Here is a 16,860-nt window from a genome sequence, read left to right on the forward strand (position 1 = left end):
ATGCCTTGAGAGACTCTTTGCCCAGAGAAAAAATGGGTGAGACTTCCACAAAACTGTTCCAGAAAACCTCTGTTGTATCAAGTGAGGAGTGTCCACAGTGGATGACGTACCTATGGGTTTCTGGGAAGCCAGAAGTGTGACCGAATTACAATCTAATTCTGGATCTGTAACATGGAGTAAAGAAGGGTTTAGGGCAGCCTCCTTTTTGTGGGACATCAGTAGGCAGTAATGTATCAGCAGCTGAGAGACAGAAAGAGAAAGAGAGAGTGTGTGTGTGTTGTATGTCCACACCTAACATTGCAATGGCTACTCCTTCCACTGCAGATTTTTATCTATTCATGTTCCTCATCCTCTAAAATTCTTTTCTGTGTCATTCCAACAGAGGATCTAACATACAGTGGAGGCCTTCCTCTGAGCTTTTAAATATTTCTTGGACCCCAGTGAAATACTTGGCTTAAGAAAGTGAGAAGGCACCATATAGGATGCTCAAGCAGAAGCAAAATAGGACTCCTCTGTTTTCACAGCTCAGAGGGCCTATGAATGGGGGAGAAGTTGTTCCCTCTCAGCACTCCCTGAGGATCCACCAGAGCCAAGACCAGCTCATCTCCAAGGCTGACAGGACATATTACTAGAGAAAGCCCTAGAGTAAACCAGGAAGAAGTTAGTCTGTGTCCCTTCCCTAACAGTACAGAGAACTTTTCCTTCAGGTAGAAGTGGCTGCTAGAGAAGCAACTTCCAGCTCTACCTTGGGTGAGTACTGAGGAGAATGACAATTGACCTTTGGTGGGGAGGCAGGGCAGCAGGTAAAGAAAGGTACACAAATTCTCTTCACCAGCTCATAAGAACTAAAACTAGAGGAAAATATCAGAAAATCTGGGAAGTCTGTTTCATTTCCTCAAATGTTTGTTAACTGTCTTTCCTCCTCCTCTTTTTAAAAATTTACCTTCAAAATTTAAACTATCGTTAACAACTTCATTTGTACATCAAAGGTAGAATAAATAAGATGTAAATACTAAAGCATGACAAGATAATTATTTACTGTAATAAATTAACAATATACATATGATATATAATGATAATATAAATATGAAATATAATAATATAAAATAAAAAATAAATAATACATAATAAATATTAGCTTACACCTTCCTTGTACTCCCCCCAATTTCCTTTGTTTAATGTTAAGAGCTTAATCAGGCACCGCTAACTATGGCCCTGCCGCTTCTACACCCTGCAATATTCTCTCTCTCTCTACTGAAAACCACTTGTAGAAAACTTTCTTGGACCCTGGGTGGGGAGGGAAACACTATTTGCCTCATTTTCCTCATCTGTGAGCTGGAGGAGGATATGGCAAACTCCAGTATCTTTGCCAAGAAAACCATCCAAATACAGTCACAAAGAGTTGGACACAACTGAACAACAACACAAAGAAAACTGTATCAAAGGCACAGATAGAGTTAAAAGAAGACTTGTATGACTTCCATTCTAGTGATTCTCCTAAAGCTTCATATGATAGAACTACCGGATGGGGCCTCAAAGGCCTAGCGTCACCCTGCCTGGAACTTCTCATACCATGCTGGTACTCAAACAGACCAAGCTTCCAGCCTTTGGGCCTAATGGCCAGTCCAGTACATGGTACTTCTAGGTGTGTCTCTCGTTTCCCATCATCCTGGGATGTAGCTACAAAGATGCTACAGTCTGCTCAGAAGACTTTGCAAGATAAAGATCTTGACCAAATGACATTTTCCCCTAGACTTATGACCAGTAAGTTCACATCCATTCCCCACCCAAGCCAGCTAATGTATGCTCTCTATACACTTCATTATACAGATGAGGAAACTGAGGCATAGGGAGGTGTAAGCTACTAAATGTCAGGCAGGAGTTGAACCTAGGGTTTCCTGACATTTCAGTGTCATCTCTCCCTGCGTTCTCATCTCCATACATCTTATCCCTCTACTCCTGTAGTCTCCCTTTTCCACTGAGACTACCCTGGCTTTATCATCCACAAACTTCTCTTCTTCCTCGAACTTTTCATTCTTTCCATCTTGGATTTTTAAAGACCTGGCTCTTGATTACACTGGGCCCCTAGGAATCTCTTCATGTTCTGCAGCACAGACAGGAGGCACTGGCACAGTCTTTGCCAGCGGGTTGGTGGCCATCAGCGGAGACTTTTCTAGGGGTCCACTCAGCCCTGCACCACCATGCAGTGGGTTCCTCTCCCTCCAGTAAGGAGTTTGGGCATCTGGCTCACTCCCCGTTCTCCTCCAACCCCTTCCTTTCACACTTGGGGACCTCCTTCACCCTGTGTCCTGGCTCATCGACCTCTTCAAAGCCCATGACCACGAATGGCTCAGCGTTGTAGTGAGAGGAGAGCTGGGCTCAAAGTGTCCGGAAGCCCTAGGTTCAAATCCTGCCCGACATTTAGCAGCTGAAACTTCTCTGTGCCTCAGTTTCCTCATCTGTACAATGAAGGGGTTGGAACGGATGGTCCCTAAATTTGTATAGAGAGCAGACGTTAGATTTCATCATCACCCATAGCTATTCCACCTCCAAATTTCTGATCTCTGAAATTCCCTCCTTTGACCATCTGTCGGCCTCCCCTTAAAACCTAGTCTAACTCATTACGTCTTCTCTCCTGCGGAGGAGCACGGAACAGAACAGAAAGCCCCGCCTCCAACTAGACTCCGCCAGTGGGCGGAGAGAGCCGTGGGGCCCCGCCCCCAACCCACTCCCGCCAGCGCTGGCCCCACCCCCTAGGCTCCCCGCTCCTCCACGAGGCTCCGCCCCCATTGACTTCTCGGATCCCCGCCCTGCATCCCTGATCTCCATCAGGACACCGCCCCTAGTCCTTACGGCCCCGCCCCTTACTCCGGTGCTTCGCCTACTGGTCGCGAGTTTCGGCTTACCTGTAGGTCCCGCCCACTTACGCAGATCTCGGCTCACCACCCTGGCCTGCGAGCCACGCATGCGTAATAGCCCCACCCCACTCCCTTCGAGTCCCGCCCCTTCCTGCGTTATTTGGAGATGGCGGGCCCAGGAGGCCGGAAATGATTTGGGATTGGCACTCCCGCCTTCTCCTCCCCTGCCCAATGCCCTGAGGCCGATAAAGCCGGCTTCCCGCTCGAGCGGCTTCGGAGCCTAGTGACCCGAGAAGTGGGAGGTGCTGACCCTTGAACCCTGACCTCAGGGTCGTGCTGATTCTGGAGATAGAGCTTTTTTCTCCCGCACCATGGCCTCTCAGCCCCGCGGGCAGCCAGCCTGGCCTGAGGCCGACCCCGCTGGGCCGGCGGAGGGGTGGGCGGCGCGGTGGCGGGCCCGGCTGGAGCCCCCAGCCCTGCTTCTGCTGCAGCTGCTGCAGTCCGGACCCGGAGGGGTCCTGGGGGCGCTGCGGGCCCTGCACAGGCTCCGGGCTGCGGGCTCCGAGAGGCCCTTCTGCTGGGGCCCCTTCCTGGAGGCGCTGAGCCGAGACGAGCCCGTGCTCGAGGGGCCCGACCGCCGCCTGGAGCTGTAAGTAGGGCGGCCCCCTCCCCCTGCTCCGACCCTAGGGCGGGGCCGGGCTCCCAGCCAGCGCCCCCTTCCTCCGTCAGGTGGGGGAGGGGCTGGTACTTACGCTCCCCCCTGGGGGGCGGGGAGGGGGAGAGGTTGTGCAGAAAGGTCCGGTTATCCCAGCCAGATCACTCGGGGCCCAGCTCCGCTTGCGCTCTTTCCTCGATGCTTCCTCTAATCAATAAGTGAACAAGCATATGTTCAGCGCTCCCCGTGCGCTAGGCGCTGCGCTAAAAGCTGGAGGTGTATGCAGCGAAAGGTGAAAAAACCCCTGCCTCTCCAGGCGGTATCTCTGGACGTCACTGTATATTCTCAGCAAATTCAGTGAAGTCTAACAAGCATTTGAGGCCCCGTTTTTAGGGTGCTCAGGTGGTACAGATGAAACCCCTGACCTCAAAGAACGGGCATTCTCCTTACTGCATGGAAACCACACATTCCAAGAAGTGCAGAATGCGTGCCAAGTCCCTCTGGGGTGGCACGACCCAGAAGGTCTTCCTCTGTAGGGAGCTGGGGATTCTCAGAGGTAGAGCGTTCCAGGAATAGGGGAAAACCTGTCCAAAAACAAGGAGACTGCAGGTGGTATATCCCGTGGGAGAAATGAGAAGCAGATCAGTTGGAAGGTGGAGTGTATGAAGAAGGATGATGTGAACTCAGTCTCTAAAGACGGATGATGGATTGGAGCCAGATTGTGAAGGGCTTTAAATGCCAAACAGAGAGGTTTGTGTTTTATTCTAGAGTCAGTGAAGCTTTTTAAGGTGGGGTGTGTGTACCTGCAGCTGGAATTTGGCAACTGATTGGATAGAGAAGGTGAGAAACATGACTTCCAGATTTTGATATTTCAAATCTAGGTGATTATACAGATCATCTTTGACAGAAATAGGGAAGTATTGAGTTCTTAGGGATGTTTCATTTATTTGATATAGTGCAAAGAGATCTAGATTTGGAGTCAGAGGGCCTGAGTTTGGCCACTTCCAATCTGTGTTAACTTGGGCAAGTCATTAAACCTCTCTGGACCACAGTTTCCTTATATGTAAAAAGAGAGGAGTTGGACTAAATAATGTCAGAATTACCTTCCAGATCCAAATCTGTTATTCTATAATCCAGTGGAGAGGGTTGGGAAAGGGAGAAGATGATGAGTCCTGTTTTCTGCATGTTGAATTTCCACACATTGGTGACAGTGGGATCAGTCTTGCATCTGACTTCTTAGAGATGATCATTGAACCCACAGAAGCTGATAAACTCTCCAGAGAAGACTGAGCATAAAGTTGGAAAAGGAAAGGTCCTGGAAGAAAACCCAAGGGCATGCCTGCTTATTAAGCACCTCTACTATGCAAATCTCTGTGCTAGAGGTTTGAGATACAAAGACTATAAAACTGCCTCTGTCCTTAAGGATTTAGGACTTGGTCATGGATAAGCATGATACAATGTTAAAGGAAAAGGAGTACAAAACATTTTCTAAACCAGAAGTTCTGAACCTGGGGTACATGAGGCTAAATTCATTTCATAGATTTCAGGGGCTCTGTGAACTTGGATAAGGAAAAAAAATTACGTCTTCATTTTCACTGATCTCTAACCAGGGCAGTTAGGTGACACAGGGAATAAAGTGACAGGCCTGGTGTCAGGAAGACTCATTTTCGTAAGTTCATATCTGGCCTCAGACACTCTTTGTATGATCCTGGGCAGATCACTTAGCTCTGTTTGCCTCCCTTTTCTCATCTGTAAAATGAGCTAAAGAAGGAAATGGCACACCAGTATCTTTGCCAGGAAAACCCCAAATGGAGTCACAGAGAGTTGGACCCAACAGAGAATGACTAAACAACTAGAATTTATTTGTTGTTGTTTATTTGTTTCAATTGTACAAATTTATATATGTATGTCATTGTTTGTGGGGCAGTCAGGTGGTACAGTGGATAGAGTGCTGGGGCATGGAATTAGGAAGACTCATCTTCCTGAGTTCATATCACTCCGGTATCTTTGCCAAGAAAACCCAAATGAGGTGACGAAGAGTCAGACACAATGGAACAGCAGCTGAACAACAACGTGATGGTTTGAACGTCATCTCTCCCATTGGACCATGAGTTCCTTGAGAGCCACGACACGCTGTTCCCAAATGGTTTGAAAGAGAAAAGAGAGTTACAAGAGCAGAATTTATGTCCTGAACAGCAAAAGTAATGAGAATAGAAAAACTTGAATCTGCAATGACAAGCCTCACCAAAGAAACAAGTGCACACACACAAGTGAAGGACTAGAAGAGAAACAAAAAACAAGAGCATTACGATAAAATATGCTTACTGTACAAGCAAAATATATTGATTCTTGAATGAATGCATAGAGACAATCTAAGGATAGGTCTTCCATCAGGACAAAAAAATCTCTACAGCATAATGAAAGAAGTATTAGAACAGAACTGCCCAGAACTTCTTAACATAGAAAATGAAATTCGGATAGAAAGATTTTACAGGAAAAAACCTAAGGCTGCAAACTCTTAAGACACATAGTGGTTAAATCTGACAGTTCAGTTCAGAAACAAGTTCTTCAAGCCATCAAGAGAAAGACCTTCAAATACAAAGGAAAAGACATTTAAATAATGCAAGACTATTTTGTACCCTTGAGAAGAAGGAAGAGGGAATGGAATAATGTGTTCTGAAGAGCAGTGGAGCTTAGAACGCAGCCCAGGGTGACCTGTGTTGCAAATGTGAGCCTAACCCTAAAGGACAAAAGAAGGAATTCAATAATAAAGAAGAATGTGAAACATTTTAAGAAAAAAAAACAGAACTGGAAAGCTTATTTGCTTCTTAAATACCCAATACAACAGAAATGTAGGAGGAGCAAATACAGCTGGGAAAGACCGCTACAGCAACAGTCACAACCCAAGGACTGGTAGAAGTCTTCTTTCTAAATGTACACAAGGAGATGGAGTGAAAGGGAAAAAAATACAAACTTTTAAGCTAGCTAGGGGTTCTCAGTCATTCGTACATTAATGCTAGTAAGTTTTAATCAGATTGCTTTCCTTTTCACATCAGCAGAACTCAGAGGAGGAGGAGGAGTGTATAAGTATATGTATTTTCAAGGAGGACCTCTGGTGTGAGTGCTTTCGAGCCCTTTTTAGGGCTGCTCATCTACCTTTGGTGTCCACCTGGCACTCAGTTCTCAGGCTCCAAGAAGCTGTAGCATGAGCAGTGGCCACCCCCTGATAAAACCATCTCAGCAGATGGTCTACCTCAGCTTGAGAGTAACCAATGGGTCACACACCCATAGGTGAGTTAGGGGAGTGTCTACCCCAAGCATGTAAAGTCTTTCTCTGATGGAATGAGTAGATGAGAACAATTTGCCCAACAGCCATGAAAGCAGCTGAAGCAGACACTGTTGTGCTTACAGTTTGGTCAGATCAGAGCCACCAAGGTCATCTACTGCATCTGGGGCCGTCCGTCACCAGTCATCCTGACTTCTGTCTTGCCTCTGGGCATTGATGACTTGGAAAGAGAGAGGCTGACTACTTTGTGCAACTCTGCCTCATTTAAATCCAATTCATGGGCAAGTCATTGGTCCTTTTAGAAAATGAAAGACAAATAACAAAAATATACTAGGTACTGTCTAAGCACTTTATGAATAGACTTTTGATCTTCACGACCACCCTTATGAGTAGCTTCTATCATTATTGTTATTCCCATTTTATAATTGAGGAAACTGAGACAAACACGTTAAATGACTTGCTCAGGGGTCACATAATTAGTTTCCAAGACTATATTTAGGTGGGAAGGAAAATAGAATAATTATGCCATCCAGTGCTTTGGTAGGCCTGAATGAAATAAAGAATAGAAGGCCAGGCCTTGGAGCTGGGAGAGAAGATGTAGGACTAGAATGGTGATGGGGTGCAAAAGGAGATGGAAGAAGACCAAAGATCTTGGATTTATTCATTTTATAGTTATACTGTAGATATAGATGAACTTGTCTCCCCCATAAGAATATAAATACCTTCCCTGAATGGATTGTTTTTTTCTTTGTACTTGTGCTTTGTATTTGCTCCTACAATAGTGCCTGGCACATAGTGCACGCGTAAGAAATGTGTGCCTTCTGTAGGGCGATTTCAAGTAACCCTGAAAAGGGACAGGAAAGTCTCTTGCTCTTTTTCTTCCCTAACTTGGCCCCCTACTCCTAGAATTCAGGCTTATCCTATATGTAGCTCTACTCCCCTATGGTCCTCAGTGGGCCAACCAAGGAATCTACCATTTACAATGCTTTATTATTTATAATTCTTTAGGAATATGTGTTCTGGGTTCTAGATAACCAACATTCAGACAGACTTTTAGAGCACAACCTATTTGTGAATGGGACAGCTTATTACCTGTGTTATAATGATGTATTCATAATCTCCTCATTAGATGGTAAATTGGGCCTCCTTGAGGGGGAAGGGGCAGGGACACTAATCAGAATTCTTTCTATCCCTCTTGCTACCTTGAACATCATGGTATGTTCAATAAATCTTTGTTGAATGGTAGTTGAATGAATCTTATTCCTTCCTCTTCTCTGTTTATAGTGATTTCTGTAGGTTCTGCTTTCCAGGCACCTTGGCCCACTGGTCTTCTTGTACTCACACTACCATCTACCCCCTGTTCTGATCCCTTGTTCAGTGTGATGCCCTCACTGCCTCCTCTTCCCTCTGCTGCCTAGGAAGCCACTGCTGCTGCAGTTGCCCCAGATGTGCCAAAGGAACCTCTTGTCCTTGCTGTTAGCTGTACGTACTGAGCTTCCCAAGAGTGGACTCCTCCTTGTACTCCAGGCAACCAAGCGTGACCCTAACCTGGACGCCTGGCTTTGGGCCCTGGGGGAGTTGCTTCAGAGGGAACTGACTACGGATGAGATGATCAAGGAGACCTCCCCACTGACACCAGGTTGTCGGGAACGGCTCCAAAGCCTTTGTGGACATGTAGGCAGAGGATTGAAGCCAAGCTATCCTTTGGACCTCAGGGAGACTGAGGACATGGGCACTCAACGTCCTGGCAAACGCAAGAAGGAGGCTGAAGCAGAGCCTGAGAGCTCTGAGCAACAAACACTCCCTAAGAGACTGCGATCCCTGGAAGGGAAAGGAGAGAAAGGAGAAGAGCAGCAGCTCCAGGAAAGGGCCACAGATGGACAGGAGTCACCCCAAAGAACTGAGGGCAGCTGCCACCAGCCCATCCTGGAAGCAGCAAGCGGCAGTGCTAATGACAGACAGCAGGAGAAGCTGGCTGAGGTTCTGGAGTTACCCAAAGCCATCAAGGTGCTAGGTTTGGGGGCTTCAGATGTTGATTGTGGGAATGGGTGAGTTGCAGGAGGCTAGGGGCAAATGGGTTAGAGAAGGCCAGGAGAAATGAGAGATGCCTGGGACCCACACTGGAAGGGTTGTCAGAGGTCATCTAGGTCATTTTTACCTATAAAGAAACTGAGGTCCTGAGTGATTAAGTGACCTGCATAAAGTCAGAAGTCCTAGCAGACCTAGGATTTGATTCTAACTCATTTGACTCTAAAATGTTCTCACTATGTGTGTTTATGCCTGCCCAGGGCATCATTCAGGTCTGCTCTCCGTTATAAAAGCCTGGGGGTCAGGAGTTTCCACAAGATACCTGCCTAGTACAACATTCAGGTAGTTGAGACAGGAGAATCGTAGGCCCGTTTGCACATCCTTTACTTCATAGGCTTTAGGGTATTTTCTTACAGTTTTCAAATTAAAATGTCATGACCTCTCTCAAAAGATCATTGTTTCTTGATTTGTTCTCTTTTCATTGTTCTTCTCTGTTCTCACTGGTGCAGGGCCTCTCCCAAGCATGCATATTCAGTAGTTGGTGGAAAAAAGGCAGTCTCTGGGGGACTTGGAGCTTGATCTGGGGGGTGCCCAAGGAAGGGAGGTAGGAACAGATGAGACTCAACTATGACTGTCCTCCCTTCCTCAGGACCAGGTGCCCCGAATGCTGGAGCTGCTGGAAACTGAATGGAAGGTGAGTGTTGGATACCTTCCCCATCCCTTTGCTCTCATGGCCATTGGACTCCTGAAACTACACATCAGATTAAGCAAAGGCATGAAGTCCTGGGAGAGACAGCTGAAGATGTATATAAGAATTATAGATAAATTGTACAAGAAGTATAAAATTCTGAAGATAGCCACTTGAATGGAAGGAGCCCTGAACCAAGAATCAAGGAGAACTGAATTCAGCACTAACTAACTTTGTGATCAGGCAAGATACTTCCCCTCTGATGATCTCTTCCTCTGTCAGATGAGGGATTCGAATGAATTATTTGTGCAATCTCTTCTGCACTCACATTCTATAGTTCTGTAATTTTTCCCTAGGGCCTAGAGGGAGCCCCGCCCCTGGAGCTGCAGTTTCTCCATGAGTGCAGCCCTAGTCAGGTGAGGAGGAGAGCCTTGGAATTCAAGGCTTGTCTGTCTCCCTCTCTCCTCTGGTGACTGCTTCTTTCCAGACCTCAGTTTCCTCATCTGTTGTGGAAGAATTGGAAAGCCCTTGGAGTTACTCCTGGGTCCTTTGCTTCTGATTCACTAGGTGGGAGTGGATGATTCTCTCAGTCTTGCCCTGTCAGATGATGGGATGAGGTTGTAAGTGAGCCTTGGGCCAATCTCCTATCTAACAGCTCTCTGTCTTCTGGCTTCCCGCTGTCCCAGTTAGAGAACCTCTGCTTACAACTGCCACTCTCCCGGCTCTCAGACACGGCCCTCCTGCGGTTCTGCAACCGGCTTCTGGCACTCTCTCCAGACCTCAGCTGCAGCAATGCCACCATACTTGCAAGGAGTCTTTTTCTTGAACAGGTATGTGCAAGGGACTTAGGGTATTTGGAGAAATTTGGGGCTTTGCAGGGAGAGATTTGGCACATAGTGGGAGGTGATGACTGGTGGGATTGCTTTCTCCTACTTAATCAAGAAGGAAGGATGGTTTTGTTTGCCTGACTTCCTGCTTCCACAGCCTCCTACCCTGGCTTGGGTCCCTCAACAACCACCTTCCCCTCATGAAAGGAACTTAAAGATAGGTGCTGTATGTGGAGTTTCTCTAAATATGCCCAGTCTTATTTCTTCCCATGCCTCTACTTCCTCCCAGGTTCTCTCCTTGACAGCTTCAGCCTCTCGTCTGTTGAGAGCTGCCATCACTGCATTTGGTGCCAGGTATCCTCACCCTATCTGCAGAGGCCTCGTGATTCCAGCATTACAGGCCACAGGCTCAGGTTGGTCAACCCGTCTCAGGGTAGCTCCATCCTTGTGCACAAATAGGATTCTAAGCCCTGGCAGATTGGGACATCTTCTGTATCCTTTCACATCAGGTCTAGCCCATGAACTATCTCTCACTCAAAAAGAGGGGTGGCAGGGGGAGATTAGTGGGTCAGCAAGCCCCATTTACTTCACTGATTAAACCTCAATGTTTATGTCTCCTGCCCTCCCCTCCGCCTTTTGTCGTGGCCTTACCAGGACTGCCCAGGGAGGATCCTCTTCTCCTCAGTTCCTTCATTGTCACCAAGGTCCAAACCCCTTTTTTCTTTCTCCACCCCAGGCCCCACACAGACCGAGCTTCTCTGTTGCCTGCTGGAGGTGGACTCTCTGGAGGTGGACTTACTGGCACTAGTGTTAAAGTAAGCATGCTTTCTTCCCCTGTCTCTCCTTACCTGAGGGCAGATGGCACTCGGGACTCTGGGACAGGGTCAGCAGTGCATCTAGAACCAGAATAGATCTTAAGAGGTTTTCTGTTCCAACCCTCTCATTCTAATATAAGGAAACCAAGGTCCAGAGAAATGATGGGGCCTGGCTCAGGCAGTCACGTGTGCATCGAGCACTAGCCCTCCACCTGAAAGGGAATGAGGAGGGGAAGTAGAAAATGTCGCCTCTGTCCTCAGAGGGGCTTACAGTCAAGTATGAGAGATAAGATGTGTGCATACATGAAAAATTAGAGAACCACGTAGCATTAAGTATGATAGTGCTGTAAGCTGACATGAGTGCTAAATTGTACAGAATAGCGTTTAGCGGGTGGATGCAAGATATGGTGAACATTGTACAATACTGATTGTAAATGCAGAAAGAATTAAGGGGTTTTTTGCTTCCTGCTTTACGTATTGAATAATGTACGTTGCTATTTTTCATTTGTCTTATGTAATATTTTTAAATTCTTTTTTACCAACTGCAATTTGTCATAGATAGCATGTCTGTTAACACTGAATATTTAAATAATGTCAGCTTCCAATGTGAGGAGTCTAATAATATGCAAATATATTTCTAAGTACAAATCTCTGTTGGTTTTCCTGAAGTACATAGAGTGTCCTTGTATACACCATTTTACAAACAAATTTTAAAAGGCCTAGAACTCTTACTTTTCAACAGTGTAATGGTAGAGACTTGGCCTTCAAAATCTGTGCCCTAGCAAAAAGAAGGTGCTTGTTGAAGACTGGTTTCCATTGGCATCATCAGGGCAGGCTCATCTTCAACAGGAAGTCTTTTATTTTACCTCCTCTGCTCCCTTTCCTAAGTCCTTGTCCCACATTCTATGTCCTCAGCACTTTTCTTATTTACTTTCTCTACCTTCATGTGGAACCATTTGTAGGTTTTTGTCAGTGTTCCTGTATCACTTAGGAGACTCTCACAGAGATGCAGGCACTCCTGAAGACACAGGAAAAGCACCCAGCTCTATACTGGTCCCAGGCTCCTAGAATACAGAGTTGCAGCCTCATCTAGGCTATCCCCCTCCTTTTACAGATAAAAGAATGGAAGCCCAGAGGAATGAATGACCCAGAGTCACATAAGCTATTAAGTAGCGCAGGTCAGGTTAGAAGCCATGTCTCCTGATGCCAGATCCAGTGATCTGTCTCCTCCACTGTATGTTCTATGTAGTCAGCTCGGGTCTAAGTTCCTAGAGAGTAGGAACATGCCTGAGTTCAGGAGTCTGCAACAGGCTCACTCAATACAAGTTCTTGACGTGCTGACTGAGGGTTGAAGGACTTTTCTTGCTTCCCCTTCATTTGCCTCTTCTTCCGGCCCCTCAGACTCTGCTTTTGGTGGGTGGGAAGACCATGGTGGGCCAGGAGGTGGGGGGGAAGAGTTGTTCTCTCTCCTCCTTCCTCTCCCCCTTACCTAGGACCTCTCCTCTGCAGACAGATCTTGGAGTTACCCTGGAGAGAGGAGACCTTCACAGTGATGCAGTCCCTTCTTGGGCGGCAGGTAAAGGTTCCAGACCATTAGTAATTGTAGGATCATAGACTTAGAGCTAGAAAGGACCTTGGAAGTGCTTGAGCCCAACCCCCTCATTTTACAGAGGAGTAAATTGGGAACCAGAGAGATTAGATGACTTACATACATAGTAAGTGACCAAATTGGGATTTGGTCCCAGGTCTTCTACTCCAAATCTCATTTCTAGTATGCCACACTGCCTGACTGGAGAGTCAGGAATAGTCAGTCAACAGACTTCTATAAGAGCTTGCCACGTGCTAGGTAGGCATTATACCAAGTGCTAGGGAAATAGAGGGAAAGGAAACCTGTGTTTATAGTCACGTAACACACCAGGTACTGTGCTGAGGGCTTTACAGTTATTCTCCATAGTTTCATAGAAAGACAAAAATGCATCCCTGCCTTCAGGGAGCTTGAATTCAAATAAGAGAAGAAACGTGTAAGTAACTCTGTACATACATGATATATATAGAAGTAGATGGAAGGTAATTTTGGGGGGCAGGCATGAGCAGTAGAGAGAACTAGAAAGGCCTTCTTTTTTCCCTGACACAGGCCTTGCAGGTTTTCTTTCTAACTCCTGACAAGCTCTGAGCACAGTCCCTGCTTCAGGCTTCTGTTTTTGTGGTGGCAATAGTTATTTTTTTCCCTTTGATGCAGGGCACAACTTCTCCTCAGGGTCTGGTTGGCAGCAGCAGTAATGGTCCCTGTTTATGTGGTGCTTTTCATTTAAAAAGTGCTTCCCATCCATTCATCTCACTTGATCTTCACAACAGCCTTGTTAGATAGATGGCACAAGTATTGTCACTCTCATTTTACTGAGGAAGAAACTGAGACTCTGGGATGAAGTAAATAATCCAAGGTCATTCAGTTACTAAGTAGAAGAAGGACCAGAATTCTAACTCAGGTCCTCTGACCCCCCCAGATATGCTCGTTTCACTGCACCACAGGAAGGAGGGGAGCATGTGTCATCAGAAAGTGCCCCACCTCCACCTCTCACCTCCCCATGCCCCCCCTTCTCTCCCTCCGCAAACACACAGGTGGACCTGTCCCCAGAGAACTTCACTGTCTTAGTGCAAAAGCTGTCTCATGAAGGCCCTGCTGCTGCTGATTCTGTGGGCTATGCCAAGCTGGTCCTGACGGTTGTGACAAAGTACCAAGATCAGGTGAGGTTTCTGTTTGGGTTGGGGCCAGGAGGGGAGGTTTGAGTCAGGAACTCCTACTGTTTAGGCAGTTGGGTAAACCTGGCCATGCCTCATTTCCCCACTTTTGATGAGAGTGAAGCTAGGTTACTTAGGGATGGCTTCTCAGCCTTCCTTCTCCCTAACCCAAGACTATCTTTCTCCTGTTCTTATGAATCTAGGATATTTGATATGGGAGGTAGGGAGAGGAGGGATGGATTTAACCAGTCCTGAACTGCCCTTCTTCTTGCCTCCAAGATCACAGAGGCCCACAAAGTCTGCCTTGCTTCTGCAATGGAGTTCAACACCACCTTCCTGAAAAAACCTCTGCAGGCTGCACTGAGACGTTTGACCACTTAAGGTAGCTCCCCCACTAGTGTTCTAAAGAATATCTACCTCAGCCTTAATCTGCCTTCACTGCTAGCTCTCTAGAAGAGAAAGAACATCCAGACCGGTTTGACTGCTCATCCCAGTGGCTGCTCCAGAATGCTGACAGGTCAGCTCTGACCCTCTTCTCCAGCACAAACGATGGAACCAGGAGGATGGAGAAGGAAGAAGGAAGAAATAGGAATGAGTTGGAGACTAACTTACAGCTGTGTGGAGGGGAGAAGTTAGGGCTGCTTCTGCCAAGTCTGAACTAAGCACATGGCTACCCCAGGATGTCTGCCTGCCACCGTAGAGTTCCCTGGCTGTCAGTTGTGCTGAAGCCTTGGGGGAAAGAGTCCCAAGCAGAGGCTCAAGATTGTTGATTTAAAAAAGTTTTTTACTTAATTCTTAAACTTTATTATCTTTTTTTTAAACATCACCTACATTTCCCCATGTATGCCTCTTTTCTTTCCCTCCCTGAGAGACATCCCTTTTAACACAGAATGACAGAGGAAAAGAACCAGTTCAGTGAAACTGGCCAATACATCCAGTCCAACATTACCTGTGGTTTTCCACACCCCTAGCACCCTGTTTCTGTAAAGAAGAGAGGGAGGTGCCCTTCTCATCCCTTCTTTGGAGGCGAGCTTGGTCATTTTAGTTTCACGCGTTTGATTTCTCTTGTTTTGTTGTTTCTGTTTCCGTCAACATGGCTGTAGTTGTTTTATGTGTTGTTTTCTTGGCCCTGTTTAACTTTACCCTGCACCAGCTCACGCAGCTCTTCCCATCCTCGGTATTCAGCACATGAACCACAGTTTGGCACCTACTTTGTTCCTAGTTCTTTGCTATTATGACAAGTAATACAAATATAATTATTTTCGTGTATGAGAGGCCTTTCTTCTTATCACTGACTTCTTAGGGTATATGTCTGACCTTATGAATCCAGGATAACTGGTATGGAAAGTAGGGAGGGGAAGGACGGATTGGACCAGAGACCTGAACTGTGTCTCTTGCGTGCCCAATAATTTCTTACTTTTTTTTTATTCTGAACTTACCAAACACCAAATAGAATGTTCCTCTCCATGTATCAGTAGTGTCAAACTCGCAGAAATGGGGCCCACTAAACCCTGCAGGCTTCATGTTGACTTGTTTTATTGTATTTTTGTTTGTTTTATTAAATATTTCTCCATTACATTTGAATCTGGAATGTTGTGGGCCACAGGCAGCCCACAGGCCACATGTCTGTTGCCTCTGCTACAGACAGAGTAGATTAGATAATGAAGATTGTCCTTGAAACCATGACTCTCTTACAATTTGTTTTCTTTCTATACATATATAATAAATTCAGTATATTTCAAAACTACCTTGTTTCCTCCTGAACTTCTAGGGATTTGAAATAGAATGCATCAATGACCTTCTTTTGTAACTGATACTGTTGCTAGCCTATCTCCCAATTTCTCCCCAATTTAAAATCTAGGGAGAACTAAATCCTTGCAATAAATAGTCAAGTAAAAGTTACACATTATCCATGTCCCAAAATACATATTTCATTCTTTACAATTTATTTTTGTTGTTTTTCAGTTGTGTCTAACTCTGTGACCTCATTTGGGGCTTTCTTGGCAAAGACACTTGAGTAATTTGCCATTTCCTTTTCCAGCTCATTTTACAGATGAAGAGACCAAGGCAAACAGAGTTAAGTGACTTGCCCACGGTCACATGGCTAGTAAGTGTCTGAGGCCAGGCTTGAACTCAGAGGGAAGATGAGTCTTCCTGATACCAGGGCTGCCACTCTATCCACTGTACCATCCAGTTGCCTCTTACAATATATAACCCTGTGATTTTCAAAGTACCATCTGTAGAGCATTTTAGGGATGGAAAGAGGGCTTCTTGAGTTCAAGTTGCTTGTGATTATAAAAATTGACATGTTAAAAGTTTAGAAAACTATCATAATTACAGTTTCTGGCTTAAGTTATTAATTCCCTGGATATGATACTGAATAGGAAACATTAGTGTCTCATCTAAAACAGCAATCTGTCCATTAACTTTGGTGAAGTGTATTGTTTTTTACAGCAGCAAGTGGGCTCTGAGATTTTTTTGCCCTGCCAAACAAAATGAAAAAGTCATTGATCTGAACCGGGCTGGACATTGCTATTACCTGTGTGTTTAAGACGTACACCAGCTTCTAGCTTCCAGTGCCCATGCTACTGCTGCATACCCTTTTTGTTCTACCCAACTCTTCCCTAGCTAGTTACCTCTTTGTTTAGGGGAGTGAGGGTGGGTGGGAACTCTTGGCTACCTGAAATACTTTCATTCAGCTCAGGAATTAGTAACTGACTACTTGTACAGTGGATGCAGTTAGCCATTGGGGATCCAAAGCTGTATCTGACAGGCATAAGCCAAGAAGCTTATAATAAAGTGAACAGGTAGATGTGCACAAATTAATGTGAGATGATGGAAAGTGAGATGAAGTCCATCCTGCCTTATTAGCTGTGTTACTACAGCCAAGTCCCAATGGTTTTGAGCCTGTTTTCTCACCTGTCAAATGCAAATTATCTATAGTACCTACCTCCCAAGGTGGTG

At 45.9% G+C, this 16,860-nt stretch overlaps 1 protein-coding gene and 1 long non-coding RNA gene across 9 annotated transcripts in view; one reads left to right on the plus strand and one right to left on the minus strand.

Annotated features, from left to right (window-relative positions):
* The window catches only part of LOC140526001 (uncharacterized), a 31,922-nt gene extending 28,222 nt beyond the window's left edge, over positions 1-3,700 (minus strand). The window contains exons 1-2 of one of the 5 annotated variants that reach the window (XR_011974198.1): positions 3,611-3,700; positions 111-2,491 (exon numbers count right to left, since the gene is read on the minus strand). This is a non-coding gene — a long non-coding RNA (uncharacterized lncRNA). Of the gene's footprint in view, positions 1-110; positions 2,732-3,610 lie in introns of those variants that run through there. The other 4 variants (XR_011974199.1, XR_011974196.1, XR_011974197.1 and 1 more) reach the window with 4 other exon arrangements.
* Positions 3,015-15,643, plus strand: FANCE (FA complementation group E). 4 transcript variants are annotated; one of them, XR_011974194.1, is made up of 10 exons: positions 3,015-3,507; positions 8,218-8,806; positions 9,477-9,521; positions 9,872-9,931; positions 10,202-10,345; positions 10,632-10,755; positions 11,079-11,157; positions 12,651-12,733; positions 13,777-13,902; positions 14,176-15,643. XR_011974194.1 is itself a non-coding variant. In XM_072641847.1 (10 exons), exons 1-10 carry the CDS (start codon positions 3,230-3,232, stop codon positions 14,275-14,277), a joined length of 1,614 nt encoding a protein of 537 aa, XP_072497948.1. In that variant the 5' UTR covers positions 3,017-3,229; the 3' UTR covers positions 14,278-15,643. The 4 variants fall into 4 exon arrangements, 3 of the variants coding, with proteins under 3 accessions (XP_072497948.1, XP_072497949.1, XP_072497950.1); XM_072641847.1 differs by having other exon boundaries at positions 3,017-3,507; positions 12,667-12,733; XM_072641849.1 differs by lacking the exon at positions 3,015-3,507 and adding an exon at positions 4,191-4,263 and having other exon boundaries at positions 12,667-12,733.
* The last annotated feature ends 1,217 nt before the right edge of the window (positions 15,644-16,860 follow it).

The sequence above is a fragment of the Notamacropus eugenii genome, chromosome 2, assembly GCF_028372415.1.
Source record: "Notamacropus eugenii isolate mMacEug1 chromosome 2, mMacEug1.pri_v2, whole genome shotgun sequence".
NCBI lineage: Eukaryota > Metazoa > Chordata > Mammalia > Diprotodontia > Macropodidae > Notamacropus > Notamacropus eugenii.